Raw genomic sequence first — 21,645 nt, 5'->3', positions numbered from 1 at the left:
GTTTATTTTCTTTCCATCATTCGTGGCAGTATCATCATCGAGCACACCTTCAGTTGCTATCGCCAAGTAGAAATGGGCGAATGAAGTTTGCAAGAGGTACTGAGGATGCAGCTAATGACATACTTTATGAAGACAGTCACAATTAAAGTATTACTTGCTGCTAACTAAACCCAAATGTTTACTGATTAAAAAGTTTTATTTTTGATAGAGCACATTTTCTCACAGCTAATTCCATTCAATGTTTTGACTCAAATTCAGCAAAACGTAAACTAGAAAATCATAAGACCTTAAAATTGTAATGTATAGCCATATATATGAACAGATTTGCAATATGAAAGTGTCAATTAACCTGTAGCACTTGGTGTTCAGTAGCTGCATTTGACTTTGCTAACTTCACCATCTCCATAACTTGATAAAGGGCGAACACAATAGTGACCCAAGGAGATGAACTGATGGCCCAGGCTGGCTTGGTAACATCTTCCTGCTCCTCCTGGTACTTGGTCTTTTTTAGAGGAAGTTTAGTTTCAAGGTGGGGCATCATACTATCAGAGTGGTGTTGTACAAGATCAATGGTTGCGATGGGAACAGGGCTAGATGGAACTGGAATCCGTTCTGCCAGCATCTTCTTTTCTAAATGTCAAAAAGAGACAAAATAAAAAGGCTCCACAAATACTACCATTTTATAAAATATAATATTTAACACTGTGTATTTATTGAATACAATAAGACGGAGCAGAAACTCATCATTTTTCACTTATGAGCAACTTCGGGGCCATGTTTCGGCCTGAGTTGCTCCTGTTTTTTTTGGAGCAACAGGTTTAGAATGGAGTATCTTAGAAATTGCGGGCCCAAGTTTCGGCCTCAGTTGCTCCTGATTTTTTGGAGCAACTGGTGTAGAACGGAGTATCTTAGAAATTCAAATTCTCGGCATTTAGTTTGCTCCAGTTCTAGTCAGTTAGAACAGTTTCACTTTGGAACAGAATTTTTTTTTCAAAAGGGGCGTGTCCGGCCACTTATGCCTGTTTTCAAAGTTTCGGCAGTGAAAACTTACTCCAAACTAACTTAGAATGGAGTAAGTGAAGATTTTTGTATGCTTAAAAAAACCTTGTCTACACTTTAGAAAATCAGGCGTAGGTTACAAATCAGGCGTAGGGAATGGGGGGGGGGGGGGGGTTTAAAGGGAAGTTTATAAACATTAAACACTTCAGTTTTACAAATAAACAGCCATCATCAATAATAAATGATAAAAACATTAATAAATCAACCAATAAATCAATCAAAAAAAATTAATAAGAACTAATTTCTTTTTTAAAAAAATCAATAAATAAAACATTTTCTACTTACCGACTGCAGCACCGGGAGCCCTCCAACAGCATGCTGGGATGCTCCACCCCAAATGTGTCTCTGTCAGTGTCTCTATCTCTCTGTCTGTCAGTGTCTGTGTTTCTGACAGCGAGGGGAGGGGGAGGAGGGGGGTAGAGGGAGAGGCGGGGGCAGGGGGAGGGAGGCAGAGGGGGAGGGTTGGGAGAGAAGAGGGAGGGAAGGGGGAGGAGAAGGGGAAGGGGGGAGGAGAAGGGGAAGAGGGAGGAGGGGAAAGGGGGAGGAGAAGGGGAAGAGGGAGGAGGAGAAGGGGAAGGGGGGAGGAGGAGGAGGAGAAGGAGACGGGGAAGGGGGAGGAGGAGAAGGGGAAGAGGGAGGAGGAGAAGGGGAAGGGAGGAGAGTTGAAGGAGAAAGAGGGGGAGAGGAGAAGGGGAAAGAGGGGGAGAGGAGAAGGGGAAAGGGGGAGAGGAGAAGGGGAAAGAGGGGGAGAGGAGAAGGGGAAAGAGGGGGAGAGGAGAAGGGGAAAGGGGGGAGAGGAGAAGGGGAAAGAGGGGGAGAGGAGAAGGGGAAAGAGGGGGAGAGGAGAAGGGGAAAGGGGGGAGAGGAGAATGGGAAGGGGGGGAGAGGAGAAGGGGAGGGGGAGAGGAGAAGGGGAGGGGGAGAGGAGAAGGGGAAAGAGAAGGGGGGAGAAGGGGAGGGAAAGAGAAGGGGGGAGAAGGGGAAGGAGAGGGGGGCGAAAGGAGAAGGGGGGGAAAGGAGAAGGGAGGGAAAAGGCGGAGATGGGGGGAAAGGAGAAGGGATGGAAAAGGCGAAGAGGGGGGGAAGGAGAAGGGGGAGGGAGACTTCGGGCAGGGCCCGTCCCCAGCACCAGATTTACAGGTAAGTGGCGTTGGGTCGGGTCTGGGTTCCGGGGTTGGGAGCGCGGGTCGGGTCCAGTCCGGGAGGGTCGGGTCGGGTCCGGTCTGGGCGGGGGGTGGCGGGAAGCGGGAGTCAGGTCCAGTCCGGGGGCAGGGGGGGGGGCGGGGAGGAAGCGAGAGTCGAGTCGGGTCGGGAGGAAGCAGGAGTTGGGCGTGGGAGGCAGCCTTAGGCACGCAGCCCCAGTGAGGCCATTCAGCCAGGGCTAGGGGTTGCGTGCTTCGGACCCCTCCCAAGCAGTTTTGGGCGCCTGAAGCTACTGCACATGCGCGCCCACTGTTTTCAGCGCAGGGACCTGGCTCCGCCCCCCACAGCTCGTGCTGCACCGCGCCCGACTCCAGAGGACCTGCAGGGAGCCGGAGAATCTGTAAGTTTTTTTTAGGCGCACTTTGTGGCGCGAAAACAGGCGTCCAGGTCGGGACTGCGCCGTTCTAGGCGCGGCCCGAAACTTGGGCCCTGCAATTCTAAGCATTTAGTTTGCTCCAGTTCTAGTCAGTTAGAACAGTTTCAGTTTGGAACAGATTTTTTTTTTCAAAAGGGGGCGTGTCCGGCCACTTACGCCCATTTTAAAAGTTTAGACAGAGAAAACTTACTCCAAACTAACTTAGAATGGAGTAAGTGTAGATTTTTGTACGCTCAGAAAAACCTTGTCTACACTTAGAAAATCAGGCGTAGGGAATGGAGGGGGGGATGGGTTTAAAGGGAAGTTTACAAACATTAAACACTTCAGTTTTACAAATAAAGAGCCATCATCAACAATAAATGAATTGCAAAAGTTTCTATAGGTATGTAAAGAGAAAAAGGTTAGTAAAGACAAACGTAGGTCCCCTGCAGTCAGAATCAGGGGAAGTCATAACTGGGAACAAAGAAATGGCAGACCAATTGAACAAGTACTTTGGTTCGGTATTCACTAAAGAGGACACCAACAACCTTCCGGATATAAAAGGGGTCAGAGGGTCTAGTAAGGAGGAGGAACTGAGGGAAATCTTTATTAGTCGGGAAATTGTGTTGGGGAAATTGATGGGATTGAAGGCCGATAAATCTCCAGGGCCTGATGGACTGCATCCCAGAGTACTTAAGGAGGCGGCCTTGGAAATAGTGGATGCATTGACAGTCATTTTCCAACATTCCATTGACTCTGGATCAGTTCCTATCGAGTGGAGGGTAGCCAATGTAACCCCACTTTTTAAAAAAGGAAGTAGAGAGAAAACAGGGAATTATAGACCGGTCAGCCTGACCTCAGTAGTGGGTAAAATGATGGAATCAATTATTAAGGATGTCATAGCAGTGCATTTGGAAAATGGTGACATGATAGGTCCAAGTCAGCATGGATTTGTGAAAGGGAAATCATGCTTGACAAACCTTCTGGAATTTTTTGAGTATGTTTCCAGTAAAGTGGACAAGGGAGAACCAGTTGATGTGGTATATTTGGACTTTCAGAAGGCTTTCGACAAGGTCCCACACAAGAGATTAATGTGCAAAGTTAAAGCACATGGGATTGGGGGTAGTGTGCTGACGTGGATTGAGAACTGGTTGTCAGACAGGAAGCAAAGAGTAGGAGTAAATGGGTACTTTTCAGAATGGCAGGCAGTGACTAGTGGGGTACCGCAAGGTTCTGTGCTGGGGCCCCAGCTGTTTACATTGTACATTAATGATTTAGATGAGGGGATTAAATGTAGTATCTCCAAATTTGCGGATGACACTAAGTTGGGTGGCAGCGTGAGCTGCGAGGAGGATGCTATGAGGCTGCAGAGTGACTTGGATAGGTTAGGTGAGTGGGCAAATGAATGGCAGATGAAGTATAATGTGGATAAATGTGAGGTTATCCACTTTGGTGGTAAAAACAGAGAGACAGACTATTATCTGAATGGTGACAGATTAGGAAAAGGGGAGGTGCAACGAGACCTGGGTGTCATGGTACATCAGTCATTGAAGGTTGGCATGCAGGTACAGCAGGCGGTTAAGAAAGCAAATGGCATGTTGGCATTCATAGCGAGGGGATTTGAGTACAGGGGCAGGGAGGTGTTGCTACAGTTGTACAGGGCCTTGGTGAGGCCACACCTGGAGTATTGTGTACAGTTTTGGTCTCCTAACTTGAGGAAGGATATTCTTGCTATTGAGGGAGTGCAGCGAAGATTCACCAGACTGATTCCCGGGATGGTGGGACTGACATATCAAGAAAGACTGGATCAACTGGGCTTGTATTCACTGGAGTTCAGAAGAATGAGAGGGGACCTCATAGAAACGTTTAAAATTCTGACGGGGTTAGACAGGTTAGATGCAGGAAGAATGTTCCCAATGTTGGGGAAGTCCAGAACCAGGGGTCACAGTCTAAGGATAAGGGGTAAGCCATTTAGGACCGAGATGAGGAGAAACTTCTTCACCCAGAGAGTGGTGAACCTGTGGAATTCTCTACCACAGAAAGTAGTTGAGGCCAATTCACTAAATATATTCAAAAGGGAGTTAGATGAAGTCCTTACTACTCGGGGGATCAAGGGGTATGGCGAGAAAGCAGGAAGGGGGTACTGAAGTACATGTTCAGCTATGAACTCATTGAATGGCGGTGCAGGCTAGAAGGGCTGAATGGCCTACTCCTGCACCTATTTTCTATGTTTCTATGTTTCTATAAATACATCAATAAATCAACCAATAAATCAATCAAAAAAAATAATTGAAAAAAATTTAAAAATCAATAAATAAATAAAATTCTACTCACCGACTGCAGCACCGGGAGCCCTTCAGCAGCGTGCTGGGATGCCACCCCCCCCCCCCCCCCACCCCCAGTGTGTGTCTCTCTGTCTGTCTGTCTGTGTGTGCCTCTCTCTCTGTCAGTATCAGTGTCTCTCTCTCTGTGTCAGTGTCTATGTGTTTCTGACAGAGGGGGGAGGAGGAGAGGGGAGGAGGGGGGAGAGGAGAGGGAGGGGTGTGGAGAGGAGGGAGGGGGGGAGAGAGGGAGGGAGGGAGAGGAGAGTGAGGGGAGGAGAGGGAGGGAGGGAGAGGAGAGGAGAGGGAGGGAGGGGGGAGATTAGAGGAGAGGGAGGGAGGGGGAGATTAGAGGAGAGGAGAGGGAGGGAGGGGGGAGATTAGAGGAGAGGAGAGGGAGGGAGGGGGGAGATTAGAGGAGAGGAGAGGGAGGGAGGGAGGGAGGGAGGGAGGGGGGAGAGAAGAGGGAGGGAGGGAGGGAGGGGGGAGAGAAGAGGAGAGGGAGGGAGGGGGAAGAGGAGAGGGAGGGAGGGGAGGGAGGGAGAGAGGAGAGGGAGGGAGGGAGGAGAGGGAGGGAGGGGGGAGAGAAGAGGAGAGGGATGGAGGAGAGGGAAGGAGGGGGGGAGGGGAGAGGGAGGGAGGGGGAGAGGAGAGGAGAGGGAGGGGGAGAGGAGAGGGAGGGAGGGAGGGAGGGGGTGAGAGGAGAGGGAGGGAGGAGGTGAGGGGAGAGGAGAGGGAGGGAGGAGGTGAGGGGAGAGGAGAGGGAGGGAGGGGAGGAGAGGGAGGGAGGGAGGAGGTGAGGGGAGAGGAGAGGGGGAAGGGAGGAGGAGAGGGAGAGGGGAGGGAGTGGGAGAGGAGAGGAGAGGGGGGGAGGGAGGGAGGAGGCTGAACGGGCCCGGCTGACGTGAGGAAGCTGGGCCCAAGACTTCGAGCGGGGCCCGACCCCAGCAAGATGCCAGGCGGGCGGGCCCCGCCGAAGGAGTTAAAGGTAGGTGGCTGGGGAAAGCCGGAGCTGGGGGGCGGGGGGGGGGGGGCGGTCGCCGGAGCTGGGGGGAGGTCATCGGAGCGGGGGAGGGGGGGTCATCGGAGCGGGAGAAGGGGGAGGGTCCGGGGGGGAGTGGAGAGGGAGCTGGGGTGGGGTTGAGAGAGCTAGCTGAACAGGGGAGAATGCTGGCGCCAGAGCAGGAGCTGGGTGTGGGAGGTGCAGCCTGATCCTCGCAGCCCCAGTGAGGCCATTCGGCCAGGGCTAGGGGCTGCGTGCTTTGGGCCCCTCCCACAGTTTCAGGCGCCTGGAGCTACTGCACATGCGCGCCCACTGTAGCGCGCTTGTGCAGAGGTCCCGGCACTGATTTCAACGCAGGGACCTAGCTCCGCCCCCCACAGCTCGTGCTGTGCTGCGCCGAGCTCCAAAGGACCTGCAGGGAGCTGGAGACTCTGCAGGTATTTTTTAGGCACGCTTTTGGGCGCGAAAAACGGGTGTCCAGGTCGGGGCTGCGCCATTCTAGGTGCGACCTGAAACTTGTGCCCATAGTTTTGGAGTACATCAACTGTGAAGTAAATAATTAAATTGAATACAATATTCCTTTAATATAAGACAGCCACTAATGGATCAAATAAAGAATTTAGGAGGAATTTCTTTATATGTGGAGTGGTTGAAGTAGACACTATTGATGCATATAAGAGGAGGTTCGATGCATACACGATGGTGAAGGAAATAGTGGGATATGGGGACAGAGTGGAAAGAGGTAATTCGAGTGGGAGGAGACTTGGTTGAGTATAAACACTGGTATTGACTAGTTGGACCAAATGGTCTGTTCCTGTGCTGTAGATTCTACGTAATATGTAATAGTTGAATGCTTTGCTCAAAAAAACCCTCTCCTTGTCATACATTCAGGTTGACTACTGTGGTTAAGTACATGTTTTTTAAAGCCAAGTACAAACCCATTTGGTGAAGTGTATAAGAACATTCAATTAGTTGCTTTGCAGTCTGTATACATGGTGTGTGCTTCAGTAGCATGTTAACCACAGTTCCACTTCTGCAAGTGACATCCACTAACGGTTCATCTTAATAGTTCACTCCAACACCTCCTTGCAATTTTAGTGTTTAACCACTGTAAATATGAAACTTCTTAATTATGAAATGGACCTGGTACTATTTGACAGTGTTTTTCTTTTAACTGCAGTATACTGTATAAAGACATTAGCCCTCAAATTCCTGTGCCTGGAGAGGGTGGAGGCTGCATTTATGTCTGGGGAGGGGGGTAATGGAAAATGAGCCGGATCACGACGCTGCCGAGATTCCACTCATTTGGATTAGGCATTTAAATTTTGGTTGGAGAGAGCTGCGGGCTTTCCCCATCCCTCAATGCCAGGGTGAGTTCTCAGGCTTCCCCGAGAAATTCCTTCCTTTATACCTTGCAAAACCTCAGCAGAACTGAGTAGAGTGTTAGCATGAGTCCCTTCAAGGTTTCTAAAAGCCCTAAACCTTCATTAGATTAAGGTCATCAATGTTGGAGGGAATCCTCGTCAGAGTGGCTCCAGTGGGAGCCAAAAACCTTAAAAAAAAAACACTTTTCTTTGACCCATATGGACTTCTGCCTTACATGGGTGGTTCAGCTGAGACTGGGGCAGGTGATGCTGACGCAGCCTTACAGGCCCTGTAAGCTGCCCCAACTATGCAAATAACCACATCCCTGGAACTTGAGATGGCATCTCCGTCTTCAGGCGAAGGTGGGTGGGGGGGTTCCACTCTGCCGCGCATATGCCAAAAGTTGGGAGCCCAAGAATTTGCAGGCCATTGTTTTTAACCTGCACACCTCGAGAAGGTAGTGGATTGGGAAGGAAGGGAGAGGGAAATAAAACCATCACCTTGTAGCAGTTTACAGGAAGCCTTTAGCAGAGGCCTGGATGGAGGCCACTTGCTTTTCAGTTTCACTGGGAAATGATACATGGCGCAAAGGAGCTAAAGACAAAATGTATTTTAAACATATTATGAAATAACATTTCAATGAAAAGTTAGTGAGGATTAGCACGATCCCTTGAAGAACACCGAGAAAGCGATACAATAATTAAATGGGCAATATTGAAATGTCTCAGTGTTTTCAATACTAACTGACTCTAATTTTGTTCCTACTGATAAAAATGTGATACTGATAAATACCTTCATCTTCATCAGGCACCGCCAGCCATTGGATCAAGGCAAAAAGTAGGAGAATCACTAGAGAGGCCATTCCAATCCCACGGAAAGTTTGTGCAGCACCTGAAAGCAATATTGTCCAATTTTACTCTACAGTCATGCTCAGTTCACTTATTAATCACTAGCAATTTAACATCTACAGCAGATAACTGCAGTGAAAGGCGTGACAATAGGCGACGAAATAAAATCTGATATTACTGCAAATCGCACAGTACAACACCATGTAACTTCAATAGTTATTTAAACATGGTAGCCTGCCATCTGCTATTTTGCGATATGTGTGCGCACTAGGTCCGTGCAGCAGAGCAGGTCTCCAGTCGTCCTGGTTAATCCTTGCCACTGGATAAATGCCTAGCTCTATCAAGCCCATGTGGTGGCTGATGTGCAACGGTCACCACGCATTAAAAAAATTCACGCACAGGCATCTTCCACCCCCTCAACTGGAGTTCAGGACTGGAACATCAGCTCCTTCATTGAAACATCTGTGAACTCTCGTGGAAGCAAGTCATCCTTGTTTGAGGAACTGCCTATGATGATGATGATGACTATTTACTATAAGAATATAAGAACGTAAGAAATAGGAGCTTTTCCAAATGTCTCGTTACTGCTTCCTTAATAATGGATTCCAGTATTTTCCCAACGACAGATGTTAGGCTAACTGGTCTATAGTTTCCTGCTTTTTGTCTGCCTTCTTTTTTAAATAGGAGCGTTACCGTTGCAGTTTTCCAATCTGCTGGGACCGCCCCAGAATCCAGGGAATTGGGGGTAGATTACAACCAATGCATCCACTATCTCTGCAGCCATTTCTTATACGACCCTAGAATGTAAACCATCAGGTCCAGTGGACTTGTCCACCTTTAGTCACATTTTACCGAGTACTACTTCATTATTGATAGTGATTATATTAAGTTTCTCCCTCCCTTTAGCCCCTTGATTATCCACTATTGGGATGTTTTTAGTGTCTTCTGCCATGAAGACCGATACAAAATATTTGTTCAACGTTTCTGCCATTTCCCTGTTCTCCATTATTAATTCCTCAGCCTCATCTTCTAGAAGACCAATATTTACTTTAGCCACTCTTTTCCTTTTTATGTACCTGTAGAAACTCTTACTATCTGTTTTTATATTTCATGCTAGTTTACTTGCATAATCTAACATCACTCTCTTTATCATTTTTTTGTAGTTCTTTGCTGGCTTTTAAAAATTTCCCAATCCTCTGGCCTCCCACTAGTCTTGGCCACATTGTATGCCCTTGTTTTCAATTTAATACCATCTCTTATTTCTTTAGTTAGCTACGGATGGTTATCCCTTCTCTTACAATCTTTTCTTCTCATTGGGATATATTTTTGTTGCGAGTTATGAAATATCTCCTTAAATGTCTGCCACTGCTAATCAACCATCCCATACTTTAGTCATCGCCCCAACCCTCTTCTCAATCTTCCTCGCTGCCATGCACCACCTCACAGTCGACAAGCTCCCTGCTGGAGTGGAACTAAACTACAGAACCGGTGGGAACATAGAAACATAGAAAATAGGTGCAAGAGTAGGCCATGCAGTCCTTCAAGCCTGCACCACCATTCAATAAGATCATGGCTGATCATTCATCTCAGTACCCCTTTCCTGCTTTCCTGCTTTCTCTCCATACCCCTTGATCCCTTTAGCCATAAGGGCCATATCTAACTTGAATATATCCAATGAACTGGCATCAACAACATCAACAACAACTGACTAGTGGGGTGCCGCAGGGCTCAGTGCAGGGACCCCAGCTATTTACAATATACATTCATGATTTAGATGAAGGAATTGAGTGTAATATCTCCAAGTTTGCAGCTGACAGTAAACTGGGTGGCATTCTGAGCTGCGAGGAGGATGCTAAGAGGCTGCAGGGTGACTTGGACAGGTTAGCTGAGTAGGCAAATGCATGGCAGATGCAGTATAATGTGGATAAATGTGAGGTTATCCACTTTGGGGGCAAAAACATGAAGGCAGAATATTATCTGAATGGCGGCAGATTAGGAAAAGGGGAGGTGCAACGAAATCTGTGTGTCATGGTACATCAGTCATTGAAAGTTGGCATGCAGGTACAGCAGGCGGTGAAAAAGGCAAATGGTATGTTGGCCTTCACAGCTAGGGGTTTTGAGTATAGGAGCAGGGAGGTCTTACTGCAGTTGTACAGGGCCTTGGTGAGGCCTCACCTGGAATATTGTGTTCAGTTTTGGTCTCCTAATCTGAGGAAGGAAGTTCTTGCTATTGAGGAAGTGCAGCGAAGGTTCACCAGACTGATTCCAGGGATGGCTGGTCTGTCATATGAGGAGAGACTGGAGAGACTGGATCGACTGGGCCTTTATTCACTGGAGTTTAGAAGGATGAGAGGGGATCTCATAGAAACGTATAAGATTCTGACGGGACTGGACAGGATAGATGCGGGAAGAATGTTCCCATGTTGGGGAAGTCCAGAACCAGGGGACATAATCTTAGGATAAGGGGTAGGCCATTTAGGACTGAGATGAGGAGAAACCTCTTCACTCAGAGAGTTGTTAACCTGTCGAATTCCCTGCCACCGAGAGTTGTTGATGCCAGTTCATTGGATATATTCACAAGGGAGTTAGATATGGCCCTTACGGTTAAGGGGATCAAGGGGTATGGAGAGAAAGCAGGAAAGGGGTACTGAAGGAATGATCAGCCATGATCTTATTGAATGGCGGTGCAGGCTCGAAGGGCCGAATGGCCTACGCCTGCACCTATTTTCTATGTTTCTATGTTTCTATGTCTCCATGCCAGATCCAAGACCGTCCCAACCTCTATTGTCGAGCTGCAGTATGCGGACGATGCCTGTGTCTGCGCGCACACAGAGGCTGAACTCCAGGACATAGTCGATGTATTTACGGAGGCGTACGAAAGCATGGGCCTTACGCTAAACATCAGTAAGACAAAGGTCCTCCACCAGCCTGTCCTCGCCGCACAGCACTGTCCCCCAGTCATCAATATCCACAGCGCGGCCCTGGACAACGTGGACGACTTCCCTTATCTCAGGAGCCTCCTATCAACAAGAGCAGGCATTGACGACGAGATCCAACACCGCCTCCAGTGCAGCCTTCGGTCGCCTGAGGAAAAAGGCGTTTGAAGACCAAGCCCTCAAAACTGTCACCAAGCTCATGGTCTACAGGGCTGTAGTGATACCAACCCTCCTTTATGGTTCAGAAACATGGACCATGTACAGCAGACATCTCAAGTCGCTGGAGAAATACCACCAACGATATCTCCGCAAGATCCTGCAAATCCCCTGGGAGGACGGATGCACCAACTTTAGCGTCCTTGACCAGGCCAACACCCCAGCATTGAAGCACTGACCACACTTGATCAGCGCCGCTGAGCAGGCCACATAGTTCGCATGCCAGACACAAGATTCCCAAAGCAAGCGCTCTATTTGGAACTCCTTCATGGCAAACGAGCCAAAGGTGGGCAGCATAACATTACAAGGACACCCTCAAAGCCTCCCTGATAAAGTGCGACATCCCCACTGACACCTGAGAGTCCCTAGCCAAAGACTGCCCTAAGTGGAGGAAGTGCATCGCTGAGAGCATGCAGCAATCAAGCGCAGGCAGCAGAGTGTGCGGCAAACCAGTCCCACCCACCCCTTCCCTCAACGACTATTTGTCCCACCTGTGACAGAGACTGTGATTCTTGTATTGGACTGTACAGCCACCTAAGAACTCACGTTAAGAGTGGAAGCAAGTCTTCCTCGATCCCGAGGGACTGCCTAAGATGATCTTTAGTCTATTTTCCCAGTCTGCATTAGCCAACTCTGCCCTCATACCTTTGTAGACTCCTTTATTTAAGCTTAGGACCCTGGTTTGAGAACCAACTTTCTCACCCTCGAACTGAATTTGAAATTCAACCATGTTATGATCACTCATTCCTAGAGGATCCTTTACTATGAGATCATTTATTAATCCTGCCTCATTACACATAATACCCACTACTTTCAAAACAGAACTCAACAAACATCCTCCTCCCCTTCCCTTTTCCATGTCACTGCACTTGCTTAAAATCTATCACATCTCTAACTTTTTCTAGTTCTGACGAAAGGTCATTGACCTGAAATGTTAGCTCTGTTTCTCTCTCCACAGTTGCTGCCTGACCAGCTGAGTATTTCCAGCTTTTTCTGTTTTTATTTCAAACATCCTCATCAGTTGGGCTGGAAACAAACACTGGTCCTGGGTGTCCACCCATTCATTCCCACCATTTTGATCATTTATTTTTCTCCCCCTCTCCAGGTCAACCAACATTTACCTGATGACAGGGGGTTGACAAACCTGGCACCCAGCCTTTGTTAACACTGCGCTGTAAGTGCTGCAAGGAGTTGCCCTGACTATTTTGCCCTTCAACATTCTCCTCCCCGACAAGCAATTGCCCAGACTCTGCTTGGCATCTCCCTGTGGCAGAAGTGAGATTGGGAACCTCATAAATGCAAAATTGGAGGCAAAACAATTGACGTCTCTTCATGATCAATGTGCTGTCACTGACAGTTCATTCTTACTTTTGAGTTTTGAGATAAATCCAAGAAAGGATTGATCACAAGCTAGTGTGGGGAGAATGCTCCACACCATACTTCACCTTTCAAATGTTTTAAAATCCACCACTGGTGCTTTTATGTATTTAGTGTTCCCTCACCCTACTATAACACAACTGTTGAAATATTGGATATAGTTACGGCTGAAGTCATGAAATGCCATGAAGCCCTTGAGTTATAGTTTTCACAGACAATTGTGCAATGTGATCCCAAAATACTAATATAAAGTTTAAAATCCAATATAATGAAAAGGAGTTAATTTAATCAATCACTTTGGCCTTGGTTATAGACCTTTATCCAGGGTTGTTTTTCATTTATATAATTTTTTTTGGTTTGTCAGCATTTTTGGGGAGGTGCCGTCTTTTCTGATGCTGTTTTTCTAAGCTTTGTAGGTTGGTGTGTATGGAAATCTGATGTAAAACTTCACCGCCCCTGAACAGTGGCTGTGTGCCAATTTATAGATACACGCCGAATGTAAAAGCAAGTCACTCACACACCATGTAGGAAACAGCTTGTTTTAAAAAGAACTGCCAAATTCAGTTTTGTTTCAATAGATCAAGTGCCACAGAACCGTTTAAAAACATTGCATTGGGGCCTGCAGTTTATTCAACGATCCAGCAAAATTTTGATTATTTCATGACCACAGAAGTGTAAAATGGGGCAGGACCTCTTCAGGATAACATCACTTTTTTTGCCCCAATTTGAAAATGGTTGTACTGTGTATTGCAATGGAAATGGATGGAATAGCATAAATTTAACACGTCTTGGCAGTTTTAATAAGAACAGTAAAGGTTACCAATATGGAAGGCTATAAATAGAAGTACAGGTTGGACCTCTATGGTCTGGGACTCTCTGGTCCAGAACCATCCATGGTTCGGCATTAGTTGGGCCAGAGGGAGAGGAGCTTTTGTACGCGGTTGTGGGCAACGACTTGTATGTGTACTGCGCATGTGCTGCGCAGCATTTAGTCATTGTCTGGAAACACTCTGTAAAAAAAAAAAGCACCAAACCAGCGCGTTAACCACCGCTGGGAGCGGCTGTCAGTCAGTGAGTATGTGCGCCGATTGGCTGGAGCGGCTGTCAGTCAGTGAATGTGTATGCGGGTGCTGAGGGAGCTGCCCACAGGCTGCCAGCATGCACGCACACACATACAGGCGCTGTCGACAGGTACCAGTAAGATTCGGCTGGGCGTGACCTCCCGTGGTCCGGAAAATTCTCTGTTTCGGCACCAGTCAAGTCCCGAGGGTGCCGGACCAGAGAGGTCCAACCAATAGTTATGTTGTTCAGCTCCATGAATTTTTTGTTTGCCCATACTTCTTTGATCAATGTGGTGACTTCTGCAATGTATGCTTCCAGTGATTCTGTGGTACCATTCCCCAGTGGGCTTTTCTCACATGTGAGACTGGACAGTAAGTGCCATCAGCATGCTACTCGAATCTGTAAAGCTGTAAAGGCTGAATATGATGTCATTCTCAATTGGTGTTCCTGAAAGAGTTATTAGCTAATCATCTGGAATGTACTGCCTGAAAGGGTGGTGGAAGCAGATCCACTGGGGCACAATTTACTTTCAGAGTACACCGTTATACCATCTTTGAAATTGACCGCAAGTTGGGGATCCCGAACCTGCGATCTGTCAAGTTCTGACTTGACAGATCATCTGCTGCGACTGTCAAATCCTTATTGCTGGTGCAGATTTGGGCTAATTGCCCACCAACTGCTCAGCAATTATGCAGGATAATTTTACAGCTGCTGGGGCCTGTTTGCACAGTGTAAGGAGAGGGGGGATCGGCAGCAGCTTAAAATATACACCAGTTATTGATAAAAAAAATCTTCAAAATAATTGTCTATATCTGCCTAACTAAAAGATGCCTCTTTCACCCCCAGAAAAAAAAGGAAAAAAACAAGGAGTAGAAATTGCCCTCCGCCGGAAACGGGGAGCACCTACTGTTTTTGAAGTGTTCTGGCCGCCGCAATGGATGAGGCAGCCTATCCAGCGAAATTCAGTTCCTTGGGGTTTTTTTTTACAGTGGGGCGGAAGTGGATCATCATGGGGGCGGAAGTGGGAGCAGAGCGGAGTGGGCATCACTAGCGGGCAGGAAGTGGGGGTGGGACAGAATGTCCACAGCTGTCAGTCATCAGCGGCGGGTTAATGACATCATCGTGCTGGCGTGTCACAACGTCTCTCCCATTCAGTTAAATGCAAGGGCTGCTGCAAGCTCTGTAGAATTTTCAGTTAGGTCCACTGGGCCACCAGGAAGGGTTTCAGCCGGGCCAGCAGCCTGGCACCCAATAGGGGGTGCCAGGCTGCCTGTTGGTGGCCCAGCCGAACCCGGGGGCATAATTGTCGGGTCGACCTGGCAGTTGGCCGACAAAAATTAGTAACACGGCGACTGCGACAGTGCGCCCTCCCCTTTAAGGATGGGCATGCCGTCATTTCACACAGAGTGCACCGACAGCAAAAGCTGTTGGGGGCACCAACCAGCAGTGGGGCTGCTCCCCGGGGCAATTTCGGTAAGGGGTCAGTGTGTGCATGCCATGGTGGGAAAACAGGCGGAGCAGTCCCGGACACCGCTCCACTCCTGAGGAAGGGCAATTTCTGAAATGGTGGCCCCTCCACGGAGAGTCAGCGGCCATTCCACGCCGCCCCGTGGCCACCATTTTCCAGCGTTCAGAGGCCTTATCGAAAGGGACAATTTCAGCCCCCATTTTCGGTTAACTGTTGGAAATGCTGATACTTTCATGATTTGAACCAATTTAACAAACTATTAATGAAATGCAATTTCCCTGCAATGAAACTTTTGCAACAAGAAACCAAAGCACACAAGCAGGATATTTAGATCACCTCCATAAAATTAACCATTAAACTGGGGTGAATGAGAGACTGATTTATTTATTAATATAACTGGGTGAGTAAGACTAAAAAATCATGAATGGGCATCGGAGATTTCTGTTCCCTGATTGACGCATCATCTCACATGATCCCAGGTATGCTTACGCATAGTGCGCAGAATTCTGCAGCGAAACAACATGAGTTTTCGAAGGGGGCCTCGCACCAGGTAAGTGTGACTTTCTTTCGGAGGTCAGGCACATACTCCTTAGTTACACCATTGACTGCAATTTCAGGGCCATTATAACATTCAAAAAGGAATTGAATATATACTTGATAAAGAAAAATTTGGAGGGCTGTGGGGAAATAGCAGGGAGTGGGATTTCACAGGCACGATGGGCCAAATGATTCTTTGAAACCAAAACCTGCAACCCAGTGGACACTGAGGCTAATCACAACACCCCAAAAACTGCCCTGGTTGAAACCAGCTAACTGAGCATGAACTGAGAATTGAGCCTGGGATTTTCTTTGTCCATATGGCTCAGTTCTATACCAGTCAGTAAATTTACCCAATAATCCTGGTCGTTTTTGTTATGTACGCAACCCAAGGTAACCTGTATTATACCAGCATCCCTTGGGAACACTGTATATAAGCAGGCCTCCCATGCTGTACCAACACTCTGGAGTTTGAATAGAGGAGCTAAGGTCACATTTACCCATGTCCACAGTACTCCGTTACATTACTTTATTATGAGCATAACAACTGGCGACGAGATAAAGAACAATCAAGCGAAAATGCAGAGAACTGTTGGTATCCTGGAGAAATTCTCAGAAGGGGACGATTGGGAGGCCTTCGTGGAGCGACTTGACCAATACTTCGTGGCCAACGAGCTGGAAGGGGATGAGAACGCTGCCAGACGAAGGGCGATCCTCCTCACCGTCTGTGGGGCAACAACCTATAGCCTCATGAAGAATCTTCTAGCTCCTGTGAAACCAACAACCAAATTGTATGAAGAACTGTGTACACTGGTCTGGGAGCACCTAAATCCGAAGGAAAGCGTTCTGATGGCAAGGTATCGATTTTACACGTGTCAACGGTCTGAAGGCCAGGAAGTGGCGAGCTACATCGCCGAATTAAGGCACCTTGTAGGACATTGCGAATTCGATGGATTCCTTGAGCAAATGCTAAGAGACTCCTTTGTGCTTGGCATTGGCCATGAGGTTATCCTTCGCAAACTATTGACTGTTGAAACACCGAACCTGAGCAAAGCCATAACGATAGCCCAGGCATTTATGTCCACCAGCGATAACACCAAACAAATTTCGCAGCATTAAGAGGTTTTGGCAAGTACTGTACACAAAGTAATGTCGTTTTCAGGCAGGAATGTATATGGCAAAACGTACACACCGGCAGATGCACAACCTCAGATGACCCAGAGTCCGCCATCAAATGTTAGTGTGAGGCAGTTAATACCTTGTTGGTGCTGCGGAGGTGATCATTGAGCTAATCAATGCCGCTTCAAACACTATGGGGCCAAGTTTCGGCCTGAGTTGCTCCTGTTTTTTTGGAGCAACTCATTTAGAATGGAGTATCTTAGAAATTTGAATTCTCGGCATTTAGTTTGCTCCAGTTCTAGTCAGTTAGAACAGTTTCACTTTGGAACAGAATTTATTTTTCAAAAGGGGGCATGTCCGGCCACTTACGCCTGTTTTCAAAGTTTAGGCAGTGAAAACTTACTCCAAACTAACTTAGAATGAAGTAAGTGAAGATTTTTGTACGTTCGAAAAAACCTTGTCTACACTTTAGAAAATCAGGTGTAGGTTACAAATTAGGCGTAGGGAATGGGGGGGGGCAGGGTTTAAAGGGAAGTTTACAAACATTAAACACTTCAGTTTTACAAATAAAGAGCCATCATCAATAATAAATGATAAATACATCAATAAATCAACCAATAAATCAATCAAAAAAATTAATAAAAAATTAAAAAATCAATAAATAAAACATTTTCTACTTACCGACTGCGGCACCGGGAGTCCTCCAACAGCGTGCTGGGATGGCCCCCCCAGTGTGTTTCTGTCAGTGTCTCTATCTCTCTGTCTGTCTGTCTGTCTGTGTGTGTCTCTCACTCTCTGTCTGTCAGTGTCTGTGTTTCTGACAGCGAGGGGAGGGGGAGAAGGGTGGTGGGGGGGAGGGGGAGAAGGGGGTGGGGGGGGAGAGGGGGAGGAAGAAGAAGGGCGATAGAGGAGGGTGGGGGGTGAAGGTAGAGGGGGGTGGTGGTTCAGGGTAGAGAGGGGTGGGGGAGGAGGGGGGTGGGGGGGAGAGGAGGAGGGGTGGGGGAGGGGGAGGAGGAGGGGATGGGGGGGAGGAGAAGGGGGGGAGAAGGGAGAGAAGGGGAGAAGGGGGGTGAGGGGGAGAGGGGGAGAGGATGGAGGGAGGGAAGGAGAGAGGATGGAAGGAGGGAAGGAGAGAGGATGGAGAGAGGGAAGGAGAGAGGAGGGAGGGAGGAAAGGAGAGAGGAGAGAGGAGGGAAGGAGAGAGGAGGGAGGGAGAGAGGAAGGAGGGAGGGAAGGAGAGAGTGGGGGGGGGGAAGGGAGAGAAGGAGGCTGAATGGCTGGGACCAAGACTTTGGGCTGGATTTACAGGTAGGTGGCGTCGGGTCTCGGGGGGAGGTCGCGGAGGTCCGGGGGGGGGGGAGTCGTGCAGGTTGGGGGGGGGGAGAGTCGCGGAGGGGGGGGGGGGCGGGGTGTTGCGGAGGTCCGGGGAGTGTGGAGTCTCGGAGGTGGGGCGGGGGGGGGGGAGTCGCGAAGGGGGGGGGCGGGGAGTCGCAGAGGTCCGTGGGGGCGGTGGGGAAGAGTCGCGGTGGACGGGGGTGGGGGGAGAGAGTCGCGGAGGTCCGGGGGGGGGGACCGGAGGTCGGGTCGCCGGGGGGGGGGGGGGCGGGGGGCGGGGGTCGGGTCGCCCGGGAGGGGGGGGGTAGAGCGGGGGTCGGGTCGGGTCCGGTCGGGTGGGAGGAGCCTTATCCACGCAGCCCCAGTGAGGCCATTCAGCCAGTGCCTAGGGGCTGCGTGCTTCGGGCCCCTCCCACAGTTTTGGGCGCTGGAGCTACTGCACATGCGCGCCCACATGTGCAGAGGTCCCGGCACTGTTTTCAGCGCAGGGACCTGGCTCCGCCCCCACAGCTTGTGCTGCGCCGCGCCCAACTCCAGAGGGCCTGCAGGGAGCCGGAGAATAGGTAAGTTTTTTTAGGTGCACTTTCTGGTGCAAAAAACGGGCGTCCAGGTCCGGGCTGCGCCGTTTTAGGCGCGGCCCAAAACCTGGGCCCTATGTGTGCAAAGGCTGTGGAACAATGGGACACCTCCAGCGAATGTGCAGATGAGCTGCAAACCTTGCAAACCACCATGTTGCAGAGGAGGATCGATCCACACACCTTCACCACGAAATGTCCACCAATCATGCTAAATGTCGAACTGGATGGAATTCCAGTATCATGAGCAAAAAGGCCTTCGACAGGCTGTGGTGCAACAAGGCACACAGGCCCAAGCTTAGCCCCGTTCATACCAAGCTAAGAACTTACACTAAAGAGCTGATCCCTGTTATTGGCAGCGCAGCAGTAAAAGTCTCCTATGATGGAGCAGTGCACGAACTCCCACTATGGATTGTACCAGGAGGTGACCCCACACTGTTTGGCAGAAGCTGGCTGGGAAAAATCCGCTGGAACTGAGACGACATCCAAGCGCTCTCGTCCGTTGACGATGCCTCATGTGCCCAGGTTCTGAGCAAGTTCCCGTCGTTGTTTGAGCCAGGCATCGGAAGTTTCTCGGGGGCAAAGGTGCAGATCCACCACAAGACACGGGTGGTGCCATATATGATGCGAGAGAAAGTGGAAATTGAGCTGGACAGGCTGCAGCGAGAAGGCATCATCGCGCTGGTGGAGTTCAACGAATGGGCCAGTCCGATTGTTCCAGTTCTCAAAGGCGATGGCACGGTCAGAATTTGTGGGGACTATAAAGTAACGATTAACCCTTTTTCGCTACAGGACCAGTACCCGCTACCCAAGACAGACGACCTATTTGCGACCCTGGCTGGAGGAAGTTAGACCTGACCTCGGCCTACATGAAGCAGGAGCTGGCGGAATCTTTGAAAGGCCTCACTTGAATCAACACGCACAAAGGTCTGTTCATCAACAATAGATGCCCGTTTGAGATTCGATCGGCCGCGGCAATCTTTCAAAGGAACATGGAGAGCCTGTTAAAGTTGGTTCAGCACACCGTGGTTTTCCAGGACGACATACTGGTCACAGGTCGAGACACCATCGAACACTTGAAGAACCTGGAAGATGTTCGAAGTCGGCTAGATAGCGTGGGACTCAGGTTGAAACGCTCGAAGTGTACTTTCCTTGTACCAGAGGGCGAGATCTTTGGGAGAAGAATCGCGGCAGACGACATCAGACCCACCGGCGCCAAGACGGAAGCCATCAAGAACGCATCGAGACCATAGAACGTGACGGAGCTGCGGTCGTTTTTGGGACTCCTCAATTATTTCAGTAATTTCCTACCCGGGTTAAGCACCTTGCTAGAACCCCTACATGTGTTGCTAAGCAAGGGAGATGACTGGGTATGGGGGAAATCACAAGAGGCTGCTTTTGAGAAAGCCAGAAATCTGTTATGTTCCAACAAACTGCTTGTTCTGTATGACCCATGTAAAGTTTAGTGCTAGCTTGCGATGCATCTTCGTTCGGGGTCGGGTGTGTGTTACAACAAGCTAACGAATCGGGAACATTGCAAACGGTCGCCTATGTGTCCAGGAGTTTGTCCAAGGCCAAAAGGGCATACAGCATGGTTGAAAAAGAAGCTCTGGCATGCGTTTGTGTGGTGAAAAAAATGCACCAGTATCTGTTTGGTCTCAAGTTTGAGTTAGAAACTGATCATAAGCCGCTCATATCGCTATTCTCAGAGAGCAAGGGGATTAATACCAATGCCTCTGCCCGCATCCAAAGATGGGCGCTCATGCTGTCTGCATATAACTATGTAATCTGCCACAGACCAGGCACAGAGAACTGCGCTGATGCTCTCAGTCGGCTACCATTGCCCACCACCGGGGTGGAAATGGCACAGCCTGCAGACTTGCTCTTGGTAATGGATGCATTTGAAAACGAAAAGTCACCCGTTACAGCCCGCCAGATCAGGACCTGGTCCAGTCAGGATCCTTTACTGTCCCTTGTAAAAAACTGTGTCCTCCATGGGAGCTGGTCCAGCGTCCAAGAAGAGATGCATGAAGAGATCAAGCCGTTCCAGTGGCGCAAAGACGAAATGTCCATGCGGGCGGACTGTCTTTTATGGGGCAATCGCGTGGTTTTGCCTAAGAAAGGCAGGGAAACGTTCATACGCGACCTACACAGTACCCACCCAGGCATAGTAATGATGAAATCTATAGCCAGTATCGACTCAGATTTGGAGTCATGCATGCGCCAATGCAACACTTGCTCTCAACTGAGCAATGCACCCAGAGAGGCACTGCTAAGTTTGTAGTCATGGCCCTCCAAACCATGGTCTAGGATCTACGTTGACTTTATGGGCCCATTTCTAGGCAAAATGTTTTTGGTTGTTGTGGATGCTTATTCAAAATGGAATGAGTGTGTAATAATGTCTGAAAGCATGTTCACTGCCATCATCGAAAGCCTACGAGCCATGTTCACCACGCACGACCTGCCTGATGTCCTTGACAATGGGCCGTGCTTCACCAGTGCTAAATTCAAGGAATTCATGACTCGCAATGGGATCAAGCACGTTACATCTGCCCCGTTCAAGCCCGCATCCAACAGCCAGGCAGAAAGGGCAGTCTAAACCATCAAGCAAAGCTTGAAACATGTGTTGGAAGGCTCCCTGCAGACCCACCTGTCCCGAGTCCTGCTCAGCTACCGCACCAGACCCCACTCACTCACCGTGGTTCCCCAGCCGAGCTGCTCATGAAAAGGGTGCTCAAAACAAGGCTCTCTCTTATCCATCCTGATCTCCATGATCACATCGAGGGCAGGCGGCATCAACAAAACATGTACCATGATCGCACAAACTTGCCATGCGATATTGAAGTCAATGACCCTGTATTTGTAC

At 49.0% G+C, this 21,645-nt stretch overlaps 1 protein-coding gene across 1 annotated transcript in view; it reads right to left on the bottom strand.

Moving 5' to 3' along the window:
- Nucleotides 1-21,645, bottom strand: part of mfsd6b (major facilitator superfamily domain containing 6b) — an 87,649-nt gene that overhangs the window by 6,463 nt on the left and 59,541 nt on the right. The window contains exons 5-6 of the mRNA XM_070874823.1: nucleotides 8,099-8,197; nucleotides 350-630 (exon numbers count right to left, since the gene is read on the bottom strand). Coding sequence (XP_070730924.1) covers nucleotides 350-630; nucleotides 8,099-8,197 — 380 coding nt within the window. The remainder of the gene's footprint in view (nucleotides 1-349; nucleotides 631-8,098; nucleotides 8,198-21,645) is intronic.

Source organism: Pristiophorus japonicus, chromosome 3, assembly GCF_044704955.1.
Source record: "Pristiophorus japonicus isolate sPriJap1 chromosome 3, sPriJap1.hap1, whole genome shotgun sequence".
Lineage (NCBI taxonomy): Eukaryota > Metazoa > Chordata > Chondrichthyes > Pristiophoridae > Pristiophorus > Pristiophorus japonicus.
The sequence above is the reverse complement of the archived record's forward strand: the minus strand, read 5'-3'. Positions and strand labels throughout refer to the sequence as shown.